Here is a 25940-nt window from a genome sequence, read left to right as displayed (position 1 = left end):
GCGCTAAGCACTCGATCGCCGTGCCGCCCTAGACAATTTCAATGACAGGTTAATGTAACATTTCACATTACATGCAACTAACAACAAGCATGGTGGTTTGGCTCAGGTTGAGTGGTTGTCTCGCATCTTGCTGGTAGCTGGTTCGATCCTCGATCCTGACCAATGGTAATGAACTTTGGCTTCGGCTAAAAGCAGCCGAAATGGGTTTTCTCCATCGGGTGGCTGGGCTCTCCGTTGGAGATGAGGCAAGAAGTACTGTCATCTGGGGGAAACTCAATGTAGAGCCAGTTTAGGTGTCTTGGGCCTCTGGTCAGGATGCCTCTTGGACTCCTTCCTTGAGGGGTATTCAAGGCACATCCGACCGGTAGGAGGCCTGGAAAACCCAGGACACTTTGGAGAGACTATGTCTCACAACTGGCCTGGGAACGCCTTGGCATCCCCCGGAATGAGTTGGACGAAGTAACCCGGGAAGGGGGAAGTCTTGGTTTCGACCGTTGGGCTACTGCCAAAGTCACCTGACCTTGGATAAGTGGAGATTTATATACATAAATGGTATGTACCTTGAATGTCATATTTTGCCCAGACAAAAACATTACATACACAATTACATACAATTACATACACAATACAAAGTTGGTAGTATAATAAAATGCAGCCTAGCGTATGATGTACAACACAATTTTTAAATAAAACAATGCACACTTGGTGGTCCATGCTATTTGGTTACCTGTTTGCATTCAGGTGCTGTGCTTGTCACTGGAAGCCAGGCAGTAATCCAACACTTATCTCGGCAGTGATCTTAAAGCCTGACACAGTATTTTGTTGTTAGTGGGTCTGAAGTGGAAAAACACCTCTTGAAAGCAAGTGGTGGATATATAAACAAACATTGTTCCTTTATAAGAATTGTTAATGTTGTTCCACATTTCTACTGTCAGTGAGATCAACACGGACACCACCTTCATGTTTTGCCACATGTTATTTATTAAATTCAATAGCGTTTCTCACCTGAAGTCTCTGCTCTTCTTTTGGTCACGGCTGTAAAATAACCCAAAATGGAGCCAAAGAAATTTCAGATGATGAGAAACACTACTGGATTCAATAAATATCTTATGGCTAAACACAAAGCTTCAATGTTCATTTATCCCTTGTTAACATTTTTGAGATGTGTTGTAGCTATGTTAGTTAGCAAAGAACTACTGATTCCAATGCTGATGACGCCATAGATTGGTAACTTACAGCTCCTGTTTTCAACCTGACCATTCTCTGCCAAAGACGTATTTATACATCTTTTATTTATTTAGTTTAGTTAGTTTGAGAGGTGCAAAGTGTTGATGATGCAACTCTACAATACACGAGAGCATGTTTGGTGCAGTTTTAAGGCGAAAAAACAGCCACGAGCTGGCAGAAGTCAATTTTATAAGCCCACAACCGGCAGTTTTGCCTTGTAAGAGATCACTATACAGCAACCAGGAAGTGAAAAGGCTTAGAGTCAAGGAGGTTATGCATTGAAGGCATTGAACGCGTGCACCCACAGAGAAAATTGTAACAAGTTCATGGCGTTGTATTTGTAAAAGAGAAAAATCATTTAAAAATAAAAAAAAATAGTGATGTTTGTTTTGTTTTTTAGACATTTTGGTGAAACATATATATGGCTACATTTGTGTCAAAATGCCTGTGAGACTTTTCCCAAAAAGCCTTTTTCTCCATTTTTTTGGCAGAGAACTGATACCTATGTTCTACTGCTGAAAGGTAGAAACAAACTTTTTTTTTTTCTGATGAAAGATGAGTCTAATCTTGCTTTTGGTATATACCAAAGATATATAGTTCAAGAACACAATATTCTGTGTGCTTTGAAAAATCAGTCAAAATCGTCAGAAATGGCCAGTAGCGAGAGCGACAGCTTTTGAAAATATAAAAAATATTGTACGCTAAATGTACACAAATCCAGGCTCCACTGTAGTTCCACTGTGACTTGAAGCAGTGTAGTTGGTGATTGTGTAAGTCAGCAACATGTTACCTCTCGTGTCCTCTAACTTCCATCCATCCATTTTTTAATGCCACCTATCATCACTCGGGTCGTTGGTGGGGTACAACCTGGACTGGTCGTCATTCAATCGCAAACCACACTCACATTCATACCTATGGACAATTTGGAGTCGTCAATTAACCTAGCATGTTTTTGGAATGTGGGAGGAAACCGGAGTACCCGGAGAAAACCCACGCATGCACGGGGAGAACATGCAAACTTCGCACAGAAATGGCCAAGTGGAGAATCAAACCGGACTTGTTTCCTCTTATTGTTTGGTATTCATGTACAGCTGTAACTGTAAGGACGAATCTACCTGCCTGCTGAGTCCATGCATAGAAAACTGCCTCAGGGTACGGAATCCATTGGTGTACATTACTGAAGTAGAATTCGATATGTTGACTTGAGACAGTTCAAGGTGCAGTCGCAGTTTTGACGAAAAGTTCAAACTTTTACTGCCACGTGAAGGTTGTCATTTCATTTACCCCATGGATGCTATTGCCTTTTTTTTTTAAATCACATTTCACAACTTTCCTTCACCCCCTCATGCCTTCCATGGGCCTTCTGGTGATGCCTGATGATAAATCTGATAATCTGCATATTTAAATGTAGTAATTGAAGATGTGTTGCACTACTCATAAATTGTAGTTGATGGAAGTGTGGCACCGGGGACATCTATGCATAATGTGACTCGGTGGCACAGGTATCATTTAATTAAAAAGTGGAGTGACACGTACGTATAAACAGTCAAACTCAGGCTGAAAAGTAAAAGATGGAGGGTGCAAGAGCTGTCAGGGAAGAAGGCGGCATACTCAAAGGTGTGTGCCTGGTTTCCATTATTAATCACTTAATAATTTTCTAAAATCACAAATACTTAAACTTGCTGATATATAGTTCATCTTCAAACAGCTAAAATAATGCATAAGGCTAAAAACAACCAATTACCTAAAAATGTCATCCAATACTTCTCTACAAGAGAGGAGAAATATGATCTCAGGGAAGAACTACATTTGAAACACTTATATGCTAGGACTACGTTAAAAAGCCATAGCATTTCAGTATGTGGAATCAAACTATGGAATGGATTGAGTAAGGAAATCAAACAATGCACAACGATGAGCCAATTCAAGAAACAATACAAGCAGTTGATGTTTGCTAAATACAAGGATGAAGAGTCTTGAACCAGTCATGATGTGCTATATATATCACGATATTGACACTTACTATGGTACCCATTATGTCATTGGATGGTCATATCACCTCGTACTTCGGTACGAGGTACATTATTAAAAATAAATACATTAATAAAAAAAACAACCTTAAACTGTTTTATGGAAAGCAGGAAGTGAACAAATGTAGCAGTTACTGATTGTAAAAGTACCAGATGGAGGGGTAGGATTTAATAAGCTTTGCTTCTTCCTACTCCTTTTGGACATGTGGAACTGGGAACTGATTATGTGATGCATTCAATTGTAATCTGATGCATGTTCAAATGAAATAAAACTATTATCATTACCATAATCCCTGCATATACTTCTATTACCGTTACACCCCACTTTCTAGAAAAGCAATAGCCAGCGCTTCCCTTCCCAGAACTCCTTGACACGGAATCCATGACTCCTTTAGCATTCATCTTTACTCTAAGAGCGGTTGGGATAAAAAAAAAAAGCTCCCAATATTGGTTGCAGTGTCTTCTCTCTCTGAGCTTTTATGATGTTCATTTTCACTTCAATGGTGATAGCTTTCCTTTTCTTTGGCGCATTGCCGTTAGCAACTAATCAGCGATGGTTTTCTTGAGTTTTTCAACCCCTCCAAATTGGAATTAATTGAGAACCGGATACTATTTGTTTAATACACATTTTAAAAATGGGAAAACATTTTTTAAAAACAACATTTTAAAAATGTTGTTTGACAGGCAGTCAGTGGCAAGCTTTTCCAAGGTCAAAAGTCTTCTGGGCGTTTAACTTTGTTTATCTGCGTTAGGTTTCACTCACAGATCCTGGTCTGGGTCGAGGGAAGATAGTCCAGACAGCCGATTGGAGCAATGTCCAGACTGACCCTTTTAACGGAGCACAGTCTACCCGGGTTCTTTTATTCTATAAGCTGTGAAATAATTCTCAAGTAATGTTTAGTGTTGAATTCCAATAAGAAGTAGATACAAACTAAAGAAATGACAGAACTGAAAATAACAGTCATCTGTAAAGATGGCGTCATCATCATAAGCTTCCTGTGGAGGAAGTCCCAATGATCAGGAAGCTTTACGATAACTGTTTCTTGGTGTGTTGGTCTGATCTGGTTCCAACCAGTCCAGGGCAAATGGCCAATCTTCCATGTCAAGAGACAGGAGGGTTCCAAGTGAAAGGTCTTGTGAGTGTGTTATCTCTTGACTGTAGATAAGCAGGGCGGCACAGTGGTCGAGTGGTTAGCGCCCAGACCTCACAGCTAGGAGACCAGGGTTTGATTCCACCCTCGGCCATCTCTGTGTGGAGTTTGCATGTTCTCTCCATGCATGTGTGCGTGGGTTTTCTCCGGGTACTCCGGTTTCCTCCCACATTCCAAAAACATGCTAGGTTAATTGGCCACTCCAAATTGTCCATAGGTATGAATGTGGGTGTGAATGGTTGTTTGTCTATATGTGCCCTGTGATTGGCTGGCGAGTTCAGTTCAGTCCCAACCTTTCCTTTATCTGAGTTACATTACCCAAACAACTGTCTACAAAATTGGTCAAACATAATATTGAAGACTCTGATGCGGTGTCATTTGGAAATGTGAACTTTAGTCTGTTTGCATGAGGTTCAAATATTACAATTTTATAAAATTATAAAATTATACAATTTATACAACAAATAATACACCACAACAATGAAAACACTGTATTCCATGCTTTGTTTGGAGAGGGCATGTTCTCAAATTCATGTCTCCATTCTTCAACCGGATTGTTTTTCAATGGCAAAAAATGGTAAATATGTCAACATTTGAGCACACAGGAAATATTCCCTTCACAGTTATCTTTCACTGCAAAAACAATAAAATTAACATGATGACTTTAAATTATGGACAAACATTTGGGCACCTCTAAACTGCAACACAAGACTTGTGCACCCGGATGCCCAATAAATTCTTACTGAACTTACCCAGTGCGGCTTTTACCAAATGTAATTAAAGGGACTGGAGAGCTAAGAGATTAAGACATTCCGCTGTGCTGAGTTTTTTTTTGTTTTGTTTTTTTTTTCTTTTTATAAAGCGTTACTTGCTGCTTTTGACGAGACACTTTATTGCTCTGTTGTTTTCTCCCCATTTGGAGCCATCTGTGGGCTTGCAGGGCATTGTTGATTGCTTTTGTGTAGCTTGTTATTGCTACTATCGTTAGTCCCACTTCAAGTGATTATTGCTGAAAGAGTATTGGTTCCGCTGCCTGTTTAATTTCTGTCTTTTCCAGTATTTACCAATTTCTTTTTGTATGTCAAGATGTAAATGACATAAATATATTAGCCCAAGGGAAGCCCTTAGTTCCATGCCGAGAAAGGCATCAAGTGGAAGCAAGGTGACTACGTGCAATAAAAACAAAGGAAGTGAGGCCAACTCCTTCAACCTGAGAGGCTGACAGATTATTCAGAGCTTAGGAGAGAGCTAATGCTTGTGTTTGTGGAATCGGCTGGCAGCAGACTCACCCCTAATTAGACTTCCATAAATCACATGCACACATCCGCATAAAAGTTGATTTAAAAAAAAGGAACGAGTCTGACGTGCCACCAATGACCAGAGAAACAGGTGTGAAAATAAATGTTTCTTATGGATGCACCGAACCCTCCTGTGCAGTGTCCAATCGGAAACCCAACCTAACACTTGCTCATGCATGCCAATGAAGATGCTTCATTTTATAATTCATTCATCATACCAATTATTAATGATAACTGCCACATTGCATAATAGAAATAGACAAAGAGGCAAAAAAAAAAAACCTCACAGTCAAGAAAGAGTTGTACAGTAAATGTTTCAGGTCCCTAGAGGTTGTGGTTCCAAAAAAAACGGAAAGTGTCAACATAAGACACTGTTCTGTTGAGGATTGAGAGTGGGGTCTGCAGGGGGGTTTCTCCTAAGGTCCATTGCCATCTCCACAGTATTGAGCAATTTCAGCTCCAAGTGGTTCTGACCACACCAGAGGACCAGTCAGTCCTCCTCCCATCTTCATGCAGACATCTCGCCGTCCCGGATGAGACCGATGACTGTTGTGTCTTCTGCAAACTTTAGAAATTTCACAAGGGTCCCAGTGGGGAGAGAACACACCCTTGTGGGGTGCCAGTGCTGGTGCTCCGGATGCTGGATGTGATGCTCCTCAGCCTCATTTCCCGGCTCCTGGCACCTGTGATCCGCTGACAGGTGGAGGCTGGAACAGTGAGCTGGGAGAGGGTCTGATGGAGGATCTCGGGGTGTTTTAGTTCATTCACCCATTTTTGTTCTTGAAGAGGCTTCAATTTTGGCAAAAGAAAAAAAATACACAAATTTGATTAAATATGCATATCTTCATGAATAATCGGCCATATTCAACCACAAAACAACATGATTTATTAATATATTTTTGAAAAACTGTGATAGAGAAGCTGCAAAATTCAAAGCATGAAGTGGCGAGGGATGACTGTATTGGTCTACTGTATCTTGTCATTTTGTATGCATGTTTTACAACACGAGTTGAACAGTGTTATCTACAGTATTAAACAACAACATGTATGAATCAAGTTATGATATACATGCAAATATGTGGCAAAGGAATGACTTACTATTACTCTTAGAATCTACTTACAAATGACTTAGATAGCTGCAGACTCGAGAGGGGTGCACAGCTCATTACACCAGATGTAACAGGTGTGCTGGAATGATCTAGATCAGGGGTCTCAAACTCAATTTACTTGGGGGCCACTGGAGCTCGGGTCTGGGTGAGACTGGGCCGCATCAGCCCCCCCCCCCAAAAAACGCATTTATTAAAAACAAAAAATTAATAAATTAAATAAACTTTGCTTTGGTTCCAATTTTCTACAAGAAAAGCTCTGATAAAACATTCCACTGTTCTCAAATATCTTACTTTTTCTTTTTCTACACAAAATAAGATGAAAAATAAATAAACAAATCAAGAATAAAGAAAATCAATCAATCAGTAATAAATAAATAAATATAATAATAATAATAAAACGCCAAATAATAAAAACTTAAGAAACCACATATAGTTGGTGGGTAGACAAATTATTTTTTTCAGATTAAAATGAACAAAGCATTATTAGAGCCCTGTAGACATGACAAAACACGACTATAGTCACATTTATACTCTTTTTATTTACAACATATTGCGCAACTGCAGGGTCTTGAGACACATGCTAACTCGCAAACTAGAGAGCTAGCGACCTAAACGGTAGCCTTCAAGTTATTTCCTTTAAACTTAAAAAGCCAAAAACTTACCACTTCCACACGGATAGGGAGGATAACTATTAACAGTTATTTAACCTTTAACATGAACATTAATCAAACGTAATATTTTTTTCTGGGTACATGATACCATACAGCATCCATATCAAACTTGCGCGGGCCGCACTAACATTAAACTTTCATTTCAAGGCGCGGGCCACAAACTAGTGTCCTGCGGGCCACATTTGGCCCACGGGCCGCGTGTTTGAGACCACTGATCTAGATGCAATTCAGATTTTCCGTGGAGATATGACATGGCTGTTTTTTGTGACTGGCTCCATATCAGCAATTTCAGTCGCTCAAAAATGGCAGTGCTGCATAGGCGATATGACTTTTAGTATTCTTATTTCCGACAGTCCTATATTTGCATACCTCCTCCTTGCTACAATGACCAGCCATATGTGCCAGTTTGCACCTGCCTTCCAAACATGGTAAAAAAATGCATAAACACCCACTGCAAACAGGTTTCAGCTTTGATAAATCACATTGCATCTGCAAAATTATTCCATTTGCATCTCCATCTCCCGTTAGTTTGTGCGTTCTGAAACTGTACATAGCCTGCATATTCATTAAGGAAACCCTCCAAATGGATTGCTAGCACTATTTTGCTTATATGACAGACACAGTCCTCATTGCAACTTTCCAAGTTCCCACGTGTTTTTATACACTCACACCTTTAATGGGAATAATAAAAATGGTAATAAACAAAATCAAATAAAAGTGAGGGTGTAAGATGAAAAGATAGCAGAAACCCAAAATATTCATAAGACAGAATATCGCAATTACAAAATGAAGACAAACAAACTCAATTAGATGCACCAATGAACTATGACAATTCACTAATTTAAAACTTTTTCTCCCTTAAGCATAAATCAACAGATTCAAGAGTTGGTGACTGTCCCAGAAATAAAGTCTTCATTCAACAATTCCATTAAGGTTGTCATTTAATAACATGGTTGAAATGACAATGAAGGATATCTGACCTGGGGGCTGTGGCTCACATGGCATCGGGCACTGACCTGTTTGGATTGAAGAAACTAAGTAAACCTCATCCTTTGCGGCTGACAAAGCATCCCTTTATTTCTATATATTGATATTCACCACCGGCTTGATTGCCTTTGGTTCCTTTGTTGCATCTGCCCTCTGTTCATGAATAAAGCAATCACAGAGGTTAAACGAATGGCCTTGAATTGTATTTAATTGCAAGTTGGCAGATAACGACAATCACCTTTTTTTTAAGCTTCCATTTTAATGAAATGATCCTCCTTTTGGTGTGCTTTCTCTGCTTCAGGCCAGTGGGGTCATTGTATGGGCGAAGAGTGTGGGTCCGGTGGAGTTCAGACCAGGACGATATGGTGTGTCCATACAGAGGGGTGGACCACCCACCACTCGCACTGTAACCACATGGACAAACCTCAGAGCCGGCGGCACTGCTTTAAAGTGTGCGACTGGCACCAGGACCTCTTTGAGTGGGAGCTGTCCGCCTGGGAGGGCTGTGTTCTTGTCCCTTTCTTTTCCAATGAGCTCAAACTGAGGACCACAGAGTGCATTACAGCACAGCATGGCATCCAGAGACGAAAGGTTCAGTGTGTGCGCACTTCAAATCGCACTACAGTCACATCGAGGATATGCGAGTTCTTTTCCCAGAAACCACCTGTGGAGCAGGCGTGTCTCATTCCTTGTCCTCAAGACTGTGTTGTATCAGACTTCAACTCCTGGTCAGGCTGTAGTAAGACATGCGGACTTGGCTTGCAACATCGGACTCGACATGTTCTGACCACATCCATGTACGGAGGCGCAAGCTGCCCCAATCTTACGGAAACCAGGATTTGTTCTGACCCTGTTGAATGCCCTGCTGGGGAGGATGAGTACCAGTATAGCCTTAAAGTGGGAGCCTGGAGCCAGTGCCGGCTCCCCCATCACAAGGACGACCTGTTGAGTGGCCGGACTACTGTGGATTTCAACAGTAACAAGGGGAACAATACAGTAATGTTGCACAAGGAGGCGTCCCATTTCCACCAACATCACCATCATAGCCATCGCAAGGACCCGATGTCATGGGAGCTGGAGGTGGGATACCAGACACGACAAGTCCGCTGCACACGGAGTGATGGGAAGAATGCAATGCTGAGGTAAGCTAATCAAAGGGAAACACGAACCTGCAATGCAAACAACAGTAATATAAATTTTTGGTTTGTTCCCATTCTCATCATCTGAAGTCAAGGATGTAAACCACTAACCACCATTATTGCACAATAAAAGGCCGGTATTGTTTAGTTCAATTCACAGCAAATGGGTTGTGTTTATATTTTTGTTGCATATAATGCATTATCAGGATAATAGATTGTACCGGTATGTAAGCCACACCCAATACATTCATAGGCAAAAACATAACATACACATGTCTATAAGCCAGTCATGTCCACGTTGTAACAGGGGATATTTGGTATAGAGAAAGATGTTACACAGAAAATAAAAATAAAACAAAATAACATGGATTAATTGGATTAGAATGCACTATTGATTGCTGTGATCTTGGGAAGTGTCGCAGATTCCCATTGTTTTTCCATTGAACAAACAAATAGTTAAAAATGAAATTGATCCTCTACATTATGATCCTGTAAAACCATCATTGACATTTGTTCTTCTGTTATTGTCATTACTATTGTTGTTTTTTTGTCTCACTTTGTGTTATCCCCTTCTTGTCGCACTCCCCCTCTGTTTTCTTTTTTCTTCTTATCTATCCCCTCCTGCTTCGGCTCCAAATTTTCATAACAAAAAACATCAACCAAAGCCAAATAATACCCCATATAACAGGGACGGCGTAGCTTATACATATTTCCCTTGCAGAGCAAATCTGTTTAGCATGTAAGGGCATTTAGATCAATAATATTCTCTGCCCCAATAGCTGGACAGGACAAAAACTGTAAATAAATTCAAACGATTTCAGCAATGGGCACATTTTCCACATACAGTAAAGTCTCTTATATCGATATCGGTTATAACGAATTCCTACTTATTACGATACTATTTTCATTTCCCGGCAAATTTCTAGTCTTTTATGATATAATTAGTTCCGTTAGTAGATACCCGGTTATTATGATAATCCGGTGACTACGATGCCCTTTTCATCTCCCGCCAGCCAATTTGGTCTGCTTATATCGATACAAAAGCAGCTTAAATCAATCTTTGCTTAAGGATTTCAATACCAAAAAAGAACACGGCGAACGGCTGCTTCCAGTCAACTTTATTTTTCACACTTCCACCACCAGAGCACAGCACACACACCGATTCCCGCACTTCCTGGTTCGCAGGTCATGCTCAACCCGCCCCACATAGGTGGCCAAACACATGCCTGCAACAGAAGAACCAACTGACATAGCATACACACCTATTCCAACGAAGACACAAGCGTACAAATACATGTATTTAATTGTGTTGTATTCAGATATCTTTTTATCGCTTGCAATAATCACTGTTTTTCATATGTACATGCTGGCGTTCGTGGTTCTGTTGCAGGCATGTGTTTGGCCAGCTATGTGGGGCGGGTTGAGCATGACCTGTGAACCAGGAAGTGCGGGAATCGGTGTGTGTGCTGTGCTCTGGTGGTGGAAGTGTGAAAAATAAAGTTGACTGGAAGCAGCCGTGCGCCGTGTTCTTTTTTGGTATTGAAATCCTTAAGCAAAGATTGATTTAAGCTGCTCGACATTGTTCTATACTATATATATACTATATAGTATATATACTATACTATAGAACAATGTCGAGTGCATTATTGCCCACTTTTAATGCAGTTTGGTGCAGGATCGGATATATGGATAGTCCGGTTATATCGGTATTTTTTCCGACTCCCGAGAATATCGATATAACGAGACTTTACTGTAATTATAAAAAAAGCAGTTTAAGAAACAGAAGTATAGAAGATTCAAACATCTGTAGTGGAGTTTAGGATGTGAAGCAAAGCCATCACACTATTCACTTTTTAACTACAAACGAGACGCTACCTTTTGCTATAGATAGAGGCATCTTACCACTGAAATAGTTTATCTGTAATCAGAATAATAAAGATGAAAGTGTGTAGCTCAGATGTCTGTTTACCACTTAATCTTAGCCGTGGGAGTGCAATAGCGGATTAGGAGAGAATCTTAATGTCTATTGAGTGATGTCATTTGACATCTGCAAAGTGACGTTTATGTGACCCAAACTATCTTCGTGATCGATTGGTAGTTAGTGATTAATGTAATGGGCACCCCTGCACTATATAATGCTTAATGTTAATTAACTTAATATTGTTCTTAATGTGTTGGGCATCTGGAACAGATTAACTGGATTATTTCAGGAAAAAATGCCTTGATTTTTGTACATTTGTATGTTTTGGAATGAATTAAAAACAAAAACCGAAGTGTTGCTGCATTGCCCTTATTTAAACAATGAAATATATTTAACCAATTATAATGATTTTAGTGTTTGAGTGGATAAAAACACCCCATGCAGCTTGTAAAAATGGATCATTTGTTGGTCGCAGTTTGACATGGATTTCCTTTTTTTTCCATTTATCAACATTAGCTTTCACAGAGTTCATTCTTTTCATAGTTCTATCAAAAGTGGCTACTCGGTCAGTGGTCATCCACTATCCAGCATGTCTATTATGCATACTTGAATTTAGTCATTCTATTATCGGTTGGTCTTTCTCGATTAAATGCCCTGTGAAAGGTGGTGTTTGACCGTATTAACACGTTGGCGAAGCACTTTTGTGTTAAATGTCAAGTGCTGCTCCTTTCCTTTGCCTGCAGTTTCAGTGAACTGCGGTATTTCGATTTTTGATAAGAATGCACACATGAACAGCAATAAAAAGCACATTTCATGTTCCTTTCAGCCCTGGGATTCAGATAAAATATTGTCTAAACACCAGCCTTTTATCTACCTGGCCTTTAAATTTATTTTCATCAGAACACCATTCAAATTATCTCAATTAAGTGTTTTTCTCTCTGTGACTTGTTAAATCGGAATTTCAGTTTTTTTTTATAGTGTTCCCATTTGAGCTCTGTTTTTTCCAATTATTGCCTAATTAACAAATCAAATCAGCATTGTAGCCCCAGTGTAATAACAAAGCTAATTTAGCAGTCTGAATTAAACAATAGAAGTTGTAATTACATCACTAATCTGCATGTTTTGTATTCATCAAGTCAGCGTTTTTGCTCTGTGTATGGCACTGTACAAAAGTAATTAGAAGCAGGTCGGAAAAATATGTAAGAGTTGCAGTGGTCTCTTGCTTGCTTATGTTTCCTGATGTTTTGTTAAAAAATATTAAAAAAATTATGCTTTTTCCACTTATCTTACCTATAAACATAGTTACAATCTTGTATTTTCATGCTAAACGATGCCAAAGTTTCAGACAATGAGGTTTACGGATTTGGAAGTGAGCCCTAGAAGATGTTTGAACACTCTCTTTCAGAGAGTTTTTTCTACCACTGGTTCTCTGTGATGTCACAGAGTGCAGGGCTTCCTTATATGGGCTTGGTTGTATTTTAAAAGTGGACATAAATCATCGACCAACCTTTATAAAGTTGGGTTCGGCAGCTATCCGGAATGTTTGAGAGCACTACAGCGGAGTGCACGTGAAAACAGTCCATTTTCTCGGGAAGCACAAAATCGAAAGAAATCCAGCTACAATAGGAGCAGATTCTGGAAGATCTAGAAAGCTTTCTGTGCTGGTTATCATGTGTAGCTGCTCTATAGGAGTCCACAACTCAATACACAGGGCAAAAGATGAGCATAATTAAGAAACATAATTTATTTACTGTATATTATAATCATTTTAATCTGTTTTATACATTTCCTTTATTTTCAACCTGCAGCCTCTGCACCAAGTACAACTCCCTTGTGACCTTCCAGGCATGTGTGATGCCCAAAGACTGTCAGACTTCTGAATGGTCATCGTGGAATCTCTGCTCCAAGACCTGCCAATCCACTGACCTGTCTCCTGGTTACCGTCTGCGGTCACGAGTCATGACACAGATCCCAGTGGGCGGGGGGAAACAATGTTCTGTCCTTGAAGAAAAAGAAGCTTGCAACATCATGGGGGATTTACTTCCACCTTGTCCTAGGTAGTACTTCTTTATGGACATGTTTGTTATCACCACTTGGCTCACTGTTCTCGGAAACAAAACCATGCATATTTTTCTGATGTTAATGCGCATCGCATGCATTTCTGGTTTCAGAGTAAAATTAATGAGTTGTAATAAGATTGAGCAGTCTAATGTGAATGCATGCAGTAATTGTGACCCAAGAGGCGTGAAATGTATGGGTGCCATTGTTACAGGCGTGTTTGGGTTAAGTTAGGCCTTGGGTAATATTACACGCAGTAGACAAGCATTTTTTTTTTCTCTGCTAGAAGATCTTGTTTTATTTACTAAATCTACATGGAACGCCTCAGAGCAAAGGATTTACATGATTAGGGGAAAACTCATTACAGAAAATAAGCATTTGATAGATTACTAGGGTCGTTGTTCTGGAAAAACTCAGCAAATATTATTGCTTTTTGCTGCACTGCACTTGCCACGGCAAAGTGAGAACATTTGTTTAAAGTTACTGCAACCTTCCTCCTTGATTTGCATTTTTTAATGTTTCTTTTAGTGGTTTTAGGGGGTTATTTTGTAAAGAAACGGTGGTAGGCAGTAATGGTAGGGACGCCTGCCTCACAGCCAGATGGTTCTGGTTTAGAATGATGTTTGCATGTTGTTACCATACTTGCATGGGCTTTTCTCCGGTATGTTGGCTTGTGAAAGGTCTGCGTGTGAATGTGGATGCATGTTTGTCTACATCAGTTTCTCCAGAACTTTGTGCGCTTTTTAAAATGATCTAAAATGCCAGATTTTGTTACAGCATTGTTAAAAGCATCTATTGCGGCTATTCTCCAATAATTAGACTCGGCAGGATTTTGTGTGCTTTTTTGCCAAGTTTTTCACCAACTTTGTCAGCAAGTTGCACAAAAGTTGCAATATTTTCAGACTTTTTTTTCAATAACATTGCATCACTTTATGATTTTACAAATTTGATATCACTATTCTTTACCCAAGTCATGTATTTGTATTTAAAGAATCCAAAATATTTATTTTCAACCAATACAATTTGTATGGCAATTGTACAAAACAAATGTGTATATAGTATTTATAGTATAGGATTAGTAGCGGCGCCATTACTACATAGGAGTGGCACGCACTGGTTGATACCTGAAATGTCTCGATGACATCATTAATTATTTTATTTTTTCTTAGTTATTAGAATTGTCATGATTTATTTCACACCACAGAGTTTTTATTTGTTTGTCAAAATTGTCCCTTGGCTGTCGGGGCTGGCAAGTGGCAAAGAGTGGCCCGCACCACCTTTAGCCCTGCCACTGACTGGGATCACACTGAATCTGTTGCAGCACATAGTTTGTGGAAATTGGTTAAATTAGCATGTTTTGGTGTCATGGTAACATTGAAAAATCTTGGAAAGTCTGCCATACATGTCCTTTTACTGGCTGGGAACCAATCGAGGCTGTATGACCCTTTCTTGTAGTTAAAAGGTACAACGATATTTAAAATATCATACCGTATACCGAATATGTGTGTGTATTTGTGGCTTTTCAGGTACGAGTGGAGGACCACTGACTGGGACGAATGTCTTGTTGCACCTTTGCTGTGCAAGCTGGACCGTCATCTTGCAAACATTAGTCGTCTCTGCGGAGGAGGGATTCAGACCAGAAAGACCTACTGTGTTCAAGTTGCTGACGACTCAGCTCCAAAACACAGGAAGGAGGGTATGACAAACTCACTGTCATCACAGATGAACAAAGACATCCTGTCCGTGCAGACGTGAAGAATAAAGAAGTAGTAGTGATGGTGAAGCTTAAAGCATGTTCAAAGTATATCAAGGGCTTATCTTCAGCTACAGTAGACTCCCCTGGCAGCTACTTACTCATTGGCGAAGCAGTTTCATTTAAAACTTAATCCGCATTGAGAGACAGCCAACCCTTGTGTGGCATGAGAATAGATAAATGGTATAGTTTTAAATGTTACTGTTGTTTATTCCATACAGTAAGACAAGCAGAGCTGACGCTGTAAGCATTACAAGCGCAGCACTAAGTAGTTGCCATCAATTTCTAAAAAGTGCTTTATGTAAGCATACCATCATTTGTTCATGTTGGGGATGAAGAAAGCCTGACAAATCTTGTACAAACTCAGCTTTTAAAGTCGCCGTACATCCTCAATGGATAAGCTGCTATAAAAACAGAACATCTTCAGGGGCTTGTTTGTGAGAAGAAGAAAACATCTGAGGCCATGCTAGTGGCCCGGCGAGACAATAAAGCTCAGAAAACAATTTAGCAGGATACTCAAGCAAATGATTCACATGAGCAAAGGTGTTTGTGATACATATTTGAATAGAAAGTAATAATGTTGAATATTGCCCAGCATAACAAGAAATAAACGGCCATTTAACATTTTGAAATATTGTTGGAAAACACCGTTGAGCTAACCAGTGGACGGATTACACTGGAAGCCCGCTTGTCTGCACATATTGTTCAGTTTATGTCCAAACTGCACACAGAAATATTGTCATTTAGCATACAATATGGCATTCAAGTGTGTTCACAACGTATTTTTATCACAAAATGTCCCTGTCAGCAGCCTATTAGCATGCTAACAAAATGGAAACCATAACCGGAAGTCATTGTCGCCTACGTCCATCACTTCTGTTCCAAAATCAAAGAGTACAAAACCTGAATTAATTTTCCTAAATAATACATAACAATGCACTCACATGTACTCAGGGTGCTTTGTTTGTTGGGTACTCGATTTCATGGAACGATACAGCTACTGGGAAAAGAGACTCCAATGGAACCGGCGTTAGCGTACGCCCCAGCTAATGTGTTTTTCATTCATTCTACCGCTTTTTCCTCTCTGAGAGTCGCGGGGGTGCTGGAGCCTATCCCAGCTGTCTTTGGGTGAGAGGCGGGGTACACCCTGGACTGGTCACCAGCCAATCACAGGGCACATATAGACAAACAACCATTCACACTCACATTCATACCTATGGACAATTTGGAGTGGCCAATTAACCTAGCATGTTTTTGGAATGTGGGAGGAAACCGGAGTACCCGGAGAAAACCCACGCATGCACAGGGAGAACATGCAAACTCCACACAGAGATGGCCGAGGGTGGAATTGAGCCCTGGTCTCCTAGCTGTGAGGCCGCTAATGTGTTTTTAGGAACAAAAATCACAGCAAAATTTTCACTCCATTGACGTACATTTTCTGGTTAGTGTGTTAAACTGAGTCCAACTGTGTCCTTAAAGGCGATCTATGATGCTCATTTTTCATCTCTTTGTATTGAGTTATGGAGTCCTGTAAAGCAGCTACACACAATAACACACGCAGAAAAATAGCAGAAAAATACAAAGGCTAGCGCGCAGACCTCACAGCTAGGAGACCCGAGTTCAAGCCCACCCTTTGCCATCTCACTGTGGAGTTTGTTCTTCCCGTGCATGTGTGGATTTTTTCCGGGGACTCCAGCTTGCTCCCACATTCCAAAAACATGCTAGGTTAATTGGCCACTCCAAATTGGCCATAGGTATGAATGTGAGTAGGAATGGTTGTTTGTCTATATGTGCCCTGTGATTGGCTGGCCACCAGTCCAGGGTGTACCCCGCCTCTCGCCCGAAGACAGCTGAAAATGAATGAATGAAAAACACAAAGGCAATTGCTGAGTGGATTGTCTTTGTCAACAAAATGGCGAAAACCAAGGAAACAGTTTGCTGATATTTTTAATCAAAAACCAATGTTTAACTGTAAAACCAAAAATGTACAGCAGGGTTCGACAATAACGATGTACTGATGGCCCGGGGCAAGTTAAAACAAAATTCGGGCAAGTAAATCTAATCAGTGATATTCCCGTCGGGCAAGTGCACTTTGGCATGCCGTACTACTTTAAAAAAAGTTTTTTTAAAAGCGGTTCTTGTTGGGTGTTGGTAAAACATGGACTGCGTAATTCCGGTGGTGATTTGCCAACCAATCCTTGCAAATCTTGAAATGGACCAATCAGAATCGTTTATTTAGACCGCGGTCCGCAGTCCGCGTTTTACCCACAACCGTTCTTGTTCTTCAGCGATTGACTACAAAAACATCTATCATGGCGTCCCTGCCAACATCGTCTAATTCTTCAACAACTTCTGAAGGAAAACAACAAAAACTGATGAAACACTGCCTCCTAAACAAGTATTTTATTAGTATTAGTATTTCATTGTGGTGCACAACTTATAAATATCACTGCTTACTACGACTCCGATGTGTAAGGTAGTATAGCATGCCATGTTAACATACATCTCCACAATTTTTCAGACATTCCTCCAAATACAATGCATCAGTACTATTATCTGATGAATTATCAGCATATATCGATATATGATATCATTATGGCAGTCTTTTCATTTTACATGGGGCAGATTCGGGCAAGTAGTTCTCATCTTAAGGATTCCCCATGGGCAAGTCATTTTTGTTTTTAATGTAGAGCCCTGTACAGAATTATACAATAGTCACTATTAAACAAATGTCCAACTGTAACATAAAGATACATTCAACCAGCTTCTGCAGTGCATGGTTCGATATTAACTAAAGTACTTGGAGGTGATTCTCCTCAGTGTGTGTTACACTAGTGGAGTCAACGCTGTGGTCTAATGTGTAGGACAAAGATCAATACGTAAGCTGCAAGGTTTACAGCACCGGCGCAGCTCCTGTTGATGTAAACCAATGTCGCTGCCTACAATGCACTCCTCCTTGACTAATTTGAAAAACAATTTGCTGCTGTTGGGCATCTATAGCGCTATAATTGTCACCCGCAGTTTAAGGAACAAAGGCGATAAGTGTGTTATATGCACTTTATCCATGTGTTTAAGCATGCATGTCATTTTTACACAGGAGATCAAACACCGTGTAAAACGACTCGCAGTAAGAAGACATTATGCAGGAAGGACATTTGCCGAATCTCTCTTTGGGGCTCTCATTTAAATGGAAATTTGATATTCATTGATGTGTGGAAGTGCATCAAACTGGAATATTAGATTAAATACAAACTGTATTGTGGGCAGGGAAAAATACCCCCATGGGTTTGTGGGTTTTCTCGTCTACAAATAATGTCAGCTATTTGAAAGAGTCACATCATGTCTCGAATTATATTGTATTTTAGTGTTCACCTCAGCCAAAGATGCAATTTTTATACATGTTTTCCGACAAGAATGCCTGTGAAACTGAAATATAGAGATACATCTCATCTTTCTATACATAGAAGTCCATTGTACTTTGGTTAACTTAATCTACCAACTATTTTAATAGCCACAGACTAAATTAATATAATTTGTACAGTCAGTTTCTACATTCATACAAGTGGGAATGCATGCCAACAGAGATAATGGAATCCCAGCTTCCAGTGGATGCTGTTTTAGAGGAAGGGAACATACTGAGTCTTCTTCACCCTATCCCGATGGAAAAATGTTGCTATCATCCACAGATCTGCTCCCACTTTGGATTGGTTTTCCCTCCGTACCCAAGCGTAGGGATGCATATCAAACTGTGTTCCATACTGGCACACGCGCCAACATTAACATTATAAACACACCCGTGGTTATAACGCTGCAGGGTCTGATGCCCGATTTGAAATTTTGGTTAGAGGGCAACTGCACTTTTTGTGCAATCTTTCAGCACATGGCTTGCACTCCCCGTTGAGCTGGTAAAGTCAGCATTGCTGTCAGGCAAAAAAAGGTAGCTAACTTTCCAGTAACTAACGTATCGGATTCTTATACAAATTAGACCTGAGTCACATTTGAGAAAAAATATTATTGTATTGGTCACACTGATGTAAAAAAAATAATATACAGCTCACATATAGTATGAGCAAAAAACTCCATAATGGACCTGCAGTGTGAATGTAGACTCATTCATTCATTCATTTTCTACCGCTTTTTCCTCACGAGGGTGCTGGAACCTATCCCAGCTGTCTTCGGACGAGAGGCGAGGTACACCCTGGACTGGTCGCCAGCCAATCACAGGGCACATATAGACAAACAACCATTCACACTCACATTCATACCTATGGACAATTTGGAGTCGCCAATTAACCTAGCATATTTTTTGGAAACCGGAGTACCCGGAGAAAACCCACGCATGCACGGGGAGAACATGCAAACTCCACACAGAAATGGCCGAGGGTGGAATCGAACCCTGGTCCTCCTAGCTGTGAGGTCTGCGCGCTAACCTGCTTCACAATGACGTCACAATGAGCCGAGCTTCGTTATATGGTGTGCCCCATGCTTTAGGCCTCCTCTCCACTCTGCTGCACTGTTTTGTCTTGTGGGTTTGACCAATCACAGCGCAGTGGGTGTGCCCGGAGGCGGGCTATGGGTGGAATGAATTAAAACTGAACGTTTTGGAAATACAGCTGAAGTATAGGTGTAGATTCTGGATGATATAGATAGCTTTCTGTGCTGGTTATTGTCACGATGTGGGTGTTACCCCCTTGTGACAGCTCTTTTAGTTTCCTTTCCTGCCTTAGTTCCTGGTTCATGCCCTTATTTTGTATTCACTTCCTGTGTTGCTCTGTTCTGTTTTCCGTTGCTTCCATTATCTCCTGCAGCTTTTTCCCATTTTCTGTCATGCCTATTTAGTTCAGGTGCGCCCCGACGGTTGGTCGTTTTGCTGTTGGACATGTTAGTGAGTTGTTCTGCTGCATAGCCTCGTCATTAAATACATTCTTATCTGCAATTTAGTCCTCATCTCTGCATGCTGGGGTCGCTACACTACATGACCATGCCCGAACGTGACAGTTATTGTGTACAGCTGCTCTATAGGAGTCCACAACTCAATACAAAGGTCCCAAAATTAGCACAATAGGTCCCCATTAATGATGATGAAGGGTGGGGTGTTGTTTCTATCATACAGTGGGATGTTGCAATAGTATGGATCCACCTTTTTGGAATGTAGAAAGCTGACAATTTGTTGCCAGCCATCTGTTGAAGCGACATCCTTTTCATCTGGTTTATCTAAATTCTTACTCTGATCACCGAAAAAGTCAAACTAAAATAGAAGTACAGATTTGGCACCAGGATGGGCTAAAATTAAAATAATTCCCATCTCTACCCACGCTACAGCCCTCCACCAAGTTTGATGAAAACCAGTAAGTCTCCAAGGAGACAGACAAACGGCTGGAAGTAATAGTAGATGTTCTGTCGCTAAATAGCTTTTCCTCAAAAACTGGCAGATACCTATGTTTAATTAAAAATCACATCCATGTAGTATCAACTTTTTCTTGGCTCCCAGCAACTGAAAAGGGTAATTCATTCATTCATTTTCTACCGCTTTTCCTCACAAGGGTCGTGGGTATGCTGGAGCCTATCCCAGGCAAGAGGCAGGGTAAACCCTGGACTGGTGGCCAGCCAATCACAGGGCGCATAAAGACAAACAACCATTCACACCCACATTCATATCTATGGACAATTTGGAGTCACCAATTAACCTAGCATGTTTTTGGAATGTGGGAGGAATGTACCCGGAGAAAACCCACGCATGCACGAGGAGAACATGCAAAACATGCAGGCTAACCACTCGTCCTCTGTGCAGACGAAATGGGTAACATGTTATCATAGTACAATACAAGCATTACAGGTTCCACTGTATACTGGAACCAGGGGCATATTCAACTCTTTTGGGGCCCAAGGCAAGCCCCGTTGGGGTCCGCCACATTCAGAAGAAATACATTTTAATTTCATATTTTAACAAAAGGCGAGTGTGTAATTTAGAGCATTTTTTCCTGCTTTTGAAATCTGTTACATTTATCCTTATTATTCATCATTTACTAATAAGTGTGAATATGAGAAAATTCTCTTATTTCCTGAGCTAGATGAAATCTTTGAAAGGCTCCTGCGGGATTATTATTACATAATAAGTGAATCATCTCAAGGCTTTTACTGTAATTGATAAGAACATTAATTAACATTTGATATATTTATTTTATATAGTTGACTGCTTTAATACTCACATCTTTGATGAAAAGCATCACTCAACTCATCCCTAAAACTACTGCATCCTGCAGCCTGTACCCTTAGTAGTTTTGTTTTCCTCCTGCCTTGCTCTCTAACGCCATTTTCTCCGAACTGTGCCAACAAGTTTGTTTTGCTTCCGATTTCCGTAATCAATCTGCACATGTGCAGTAACAAAGAACAGGGGCCAGTCCAATCTATCATGATAGATTACACATTTTTATTGAGTTTTAAGCAGGTGAATTAAGACTAAAACAGTAATACTGAATGTACTTGAAATCGAATGGAAAAAATTACAAATCTGTTTTCATGAGATGTTTGGGCGGCCTCGGAAATCTCAGGGCCCCAGGCAATTGCCTGTGTTTGCCTAATGGTAATCCCCCCTAGACTGAAGCTTGACTTAAACCTCCTGTCTCCCTTCTGTTTGCACAGTGTCCAGGCCCGTGACTGCCAGTCTGTGTGCAGGTCAGGAACCTCCTGTGGCTGTCAAGAACTGCTCCATCCCCTGCCAACACCGCTGCCTGCTCTCCCACTGGTCGCCCTGGGGCGCCTGCGTACATGACAACTGCAAAGATCCACATGGGAAGAAAGGTACTGTCCGGAAATGTAGTTACAAATTACATTGATAGAAGTGTATACAGTATATACAAATGAAAGTATATTTTGAAGTCCTCACCAATTGTACCTGATCTGCAAGTTCTGGATGTATATTCATAATGACACAGTACTCGGTGTAATGAGGATTTCCTCCCTTTCGTCTTCCTTCCTGGTTCTTTGGACCACATTGCTATTCGTGAAGTAGTAAATGATAACACAATTTAAAAGGTTAAGAGCAATATAATTGGTTACATTGCTGGACACCACCACATCAACAAGGAAGAGGGATAAGGAACCCAGAATGAAAGTATATGCAGAAGATGCCACGCTCCTCTAGAACGTGAAAGTGAATGTTAAGTTTGTGTAGAAGTGAGACTAAGCAAGTCTGAGTGGGAAAATGCGTCTATTTTGTTTCTCCCAATATTTTTCTATGGATTATCTGTGAGTATTGTGTGACACTATTTGTGCTGTGTGTGTGTCATGAAAGCCTTCCATGAGATGGTATTAGACTGAAAATGCAGTGAGAGCTAATAGACTGAATCTAAGAGTGTAAAAATAATATCGAACAAGGACAAACAGACTAGTTTGTTTCATGCCATATTGTACAGTAACTGTGACAGTAATGGTAATGGTTTTATTTCATTTAAACATCCATCAGATTACAAATGAGTGCATCCCATAATCAGTTCCCAGTTCCACATGTCCAAAAGGAGTAGGAAGAAGCAAAGCTTATTAAATCCTACCCCTCCATCTGGTACTTTTACAATCAGTAACTGTTACATTTGTTCACTTCCTGCTTTCCATAATCTTCTACACTTCTTGTAGAGAAGTATTGGATGACATTTTTGGTTATTTTTGGAAGTGGTTATTTTTAGCCTTTTGCATTATTTTAGCTGTTTGAAGATGAACTATATAGAAATAAGGAGTTAGTATGTTCTCTGAAGGCGTAAAGTGTATGAGAAAAGGGGCAAATATTGCAGAAAATGTTGGTCAAAACCCAAATCATCCAAAAATTGAGCATTTCAAAATCAAGGGTTCACTATAGAGGGTTTAAAAGAATTATTTTCTCGTTAAAATCTGTTTAAATTTATATTATGAATTGTAACTTTTCACAGTTTTATACCCCTTACCTCTTTTATACCTCTTTTATACATTACAAAGAGGGATGTCATCAAATGGATCCATTCAATATCGATGGATGAGTATGCACTAGTATTAAAATGCCAGAAAATGAACCAAGATGCTGCATCCCAACAACTGTCTGGCAGATGGATGGGCTGAGAAATGGAAGCAAACTATCGGAAAAAAAACCGAGATAGCTAATAAGTAGCTCATACGATTTCAAATGGATACAGATAATTGTACAGATGGACAAGATGTGCAAATTAGGATGCCGTGGAAAAATATGTATTTACCGCTGAGTTTCTGGAGAGATTGCCAATTTATAAATTTACAACCAGCTGCTGCTCACAGCAACTGAGCTGAGTACTTCCAATGTGCTTGACAAGATTTACACAACCTTGTGAACTATTCCGCATACAAATGATTTAATTTGAGTGCCAGCCATGTTTTCAATGTGTGAACAAGAACTGTTGAGGTAATCCAGCTAACCGAGGAGATACGGAAAGGTAGAGAGTTGGAGTTATATATTTTTTTGGTCGGTAAGTGACTGCCTGAGAGGAAGTGCTGTGAAAGAAAGCAATACACGAACAAACGACAGCTGATGAAAACCAGAAAGAGCACGCCTGTGGCTGGGCTCTCCATCCCCAGGAGGTTGAAAGAACAGATAAGATGCTTCCTGAATGTGTGTGTGTGTGCGTGTGTGTCTGCCTCTACATGCTTAAATCTTCAGCAGGATGGTGCATTTGTGACACAGGTGAACACAGGTGTGTCATCACATTTAGACAGACAGTGTGAGTTACACCTCATGTACAGTATCTGTTTGTATGCCACAGCTGTTGGGGTGTTAGTGTTCTGCTAAAAGGGCAGCGCGACCTCCTCCCTGTCTTGAGTAAATGTGCATGAAAGCACCCCGGGGAGCAACTGAAAATGTGGATTGTTCAGGTCAGTGCCCACGCCGGTCTCTGTGGGACCACGGTAGCTCATCTTCCACACATTGTCATTAATATATTTCAAGGAGTAGAAGATGCAACATCTGCTGTTTTGCACATCCTTCTCTAGTGACGCATTGTAGTTGGCTTCACGAGACCCAGAGCTAATGAAGGATGCCAATACTCTTTGAACAGCGGTCAAACAAAGATTCGAAATCAAAGATTAGTTTGCCTTAGGTTCTTGCAATGGTGTGATTGTATTTCACGTATTGATTATACACATTTGTTGTCAATACAATAATAATGGTAATCGTTTTATTTCATTTGAACATGCATCAGATTACAATTGAGTGCATCACATAATCAGTTCCCAGTTCCACATGTCCAAAAGGAGTAGGAAGAAGCAAAGCTTATTAAATCCTACCCCTCCATTGGGTACTTTTACAATCAGTAACTGTTACATTTGTTCACTTCCTGCTTTCCATAATACAGTTTTTTTTAATAATGTACCTCGTTCCGAAGTACAAGGTGATATGACCATACAATGACATAATGGGTACCATAGTAAGTGTCAATATAGTGATATATATAGCACATCATGACTGGTTCAAGACTCTTCATCCTTGTATTTAGCAAACATCAACTGCTTGTATTGTTTCTTGAATTGGCTCATTGTTGTGCATTGTTTGATTTCCTTACTCAATCCATTCCATAGTTTGATTCCACATACTGAAATGCTATGGCTTTTTAACGTAGTCTTAGCATATAAGTGTTTCATGTTTAGTTCTTCCCTGAGATCATATTTCTCCTCTCTTGTAGAGAAGTATTGGATGACATTTTTAGGTAATTGTTTTTTTTTTTATAAAAATTAATGTTAACAACTGGCATGATATCACTCAGTGTCTATGTAAGCTAATACCTGAGCCAATGGCAAGAATGCCAACATTCTAATGTTAGTAATGCCACATTAGCATACTCTCAATGGTAACATGCTGTTAGGCTGCTAGCACCTAACATGAAAACACAGTGTCTATGTTAGTTTATATCTTTGAAAATAGCAAAAAAAAACTTACATGGTAGTTTTATTATGTTAGCATGCTAGCTTTTAGCATACTAACGCCAAACATAGTAATTATCTAAGTGTATACCTATAAATGCAGTCTGGTTTTCATGTTAAGATGCTAATTTTAGCATATTATCAAAGTTAACATGCTAATGGTCAGCATGCTAGCTTGCTTTACAGCGTTGAAAAGTGGTGCAAAATTATATGTGTGAATGTGTGCAACTGAATATATCTAATCTAAAAACATAACAAAACTATGAAACATTTCAATAACCCATGTATACTGTATACTATAACCCATGTGTACTGTATGTAAAAATATACATTTCTCCTCATTAGTCAACCATTGTGGCCGAAACTTGTGGAACAGTTTTGCTTTGATTTACCAACCAGAGGACCAGAGGAGGCAAATGTGATATCTGATTAACAATGGTTATCGAAAAACAGCTTCATTGCTCATAATTTTTAAGTGACATGGGTCAGCATTTCCTGATTCTCAAGGCGGACGAGAGGCAGGGTACACCCTGGACTAGTGGCCAGCCAATCACAGGGCACATATAGACAAACAACCATTCACACTCACATTCATACCTATGGATAATTTGGAGTGGCCAATTAACCTAGCATGTTTTTGGAATGGGGGAGGAAACCGGAGTACCCGGAGAAAACCCACGC

At 40.1% G+C, this 25940-nt stretch overlaps 1 protein-coding gene across 1 annotated transcript in view; it reads left to right on the top strand.

Annotated features, from left to right (window-relative positions):
* thsd7ba (thrombospondin, type I, domain containing 7Ba) overlaps nt 1–25940 on the top strand; it is a 236700-nt gene that overhangs the window by 99629 nt on the left and 111131 nt on the right. Inside the window, exons 5-8 of the mRNA XM_078795299.1 lie at nt 8775–9615; nt 13342–13590; nt 15118–15287; nt 21987–22145. Of these exons, the coding sequence (XP_078651425.1) occupies nt 8775–9615; nt 13342–13590; nt 15118–15287; nt 21987–22145 (1419 nt within the window). The remainder of the gene's footprint in view (nt 1–8774; nt 9616–13341; nt 13591–15117; nt 15288–21986; nt 22146–25940) is intronic.

The sequence above is a fragment of the Doryrhamphus excisus genome, linkage group LG12 (assembly GCF_037039965.1).
Source record: "Doryrhamphus excisus strain RoL-2023G ecotype Guam linkage group LG12, RoL_Dexc_Guam_v1.1, whole genome shotgun sequence".
In the NCBI taxonomy this organism is placed as follows: Eukaryota; Metazoa; Chordata; class Actinopteri; order Syngnathiformes; family Syngnathidae; genus Doryrhamphus; species Doryrhamphus excisus.
Note: the sequence above shows the minus strand (reverse complement) of the source record. Positions and strands in the feature narration are given on the sequence as shown.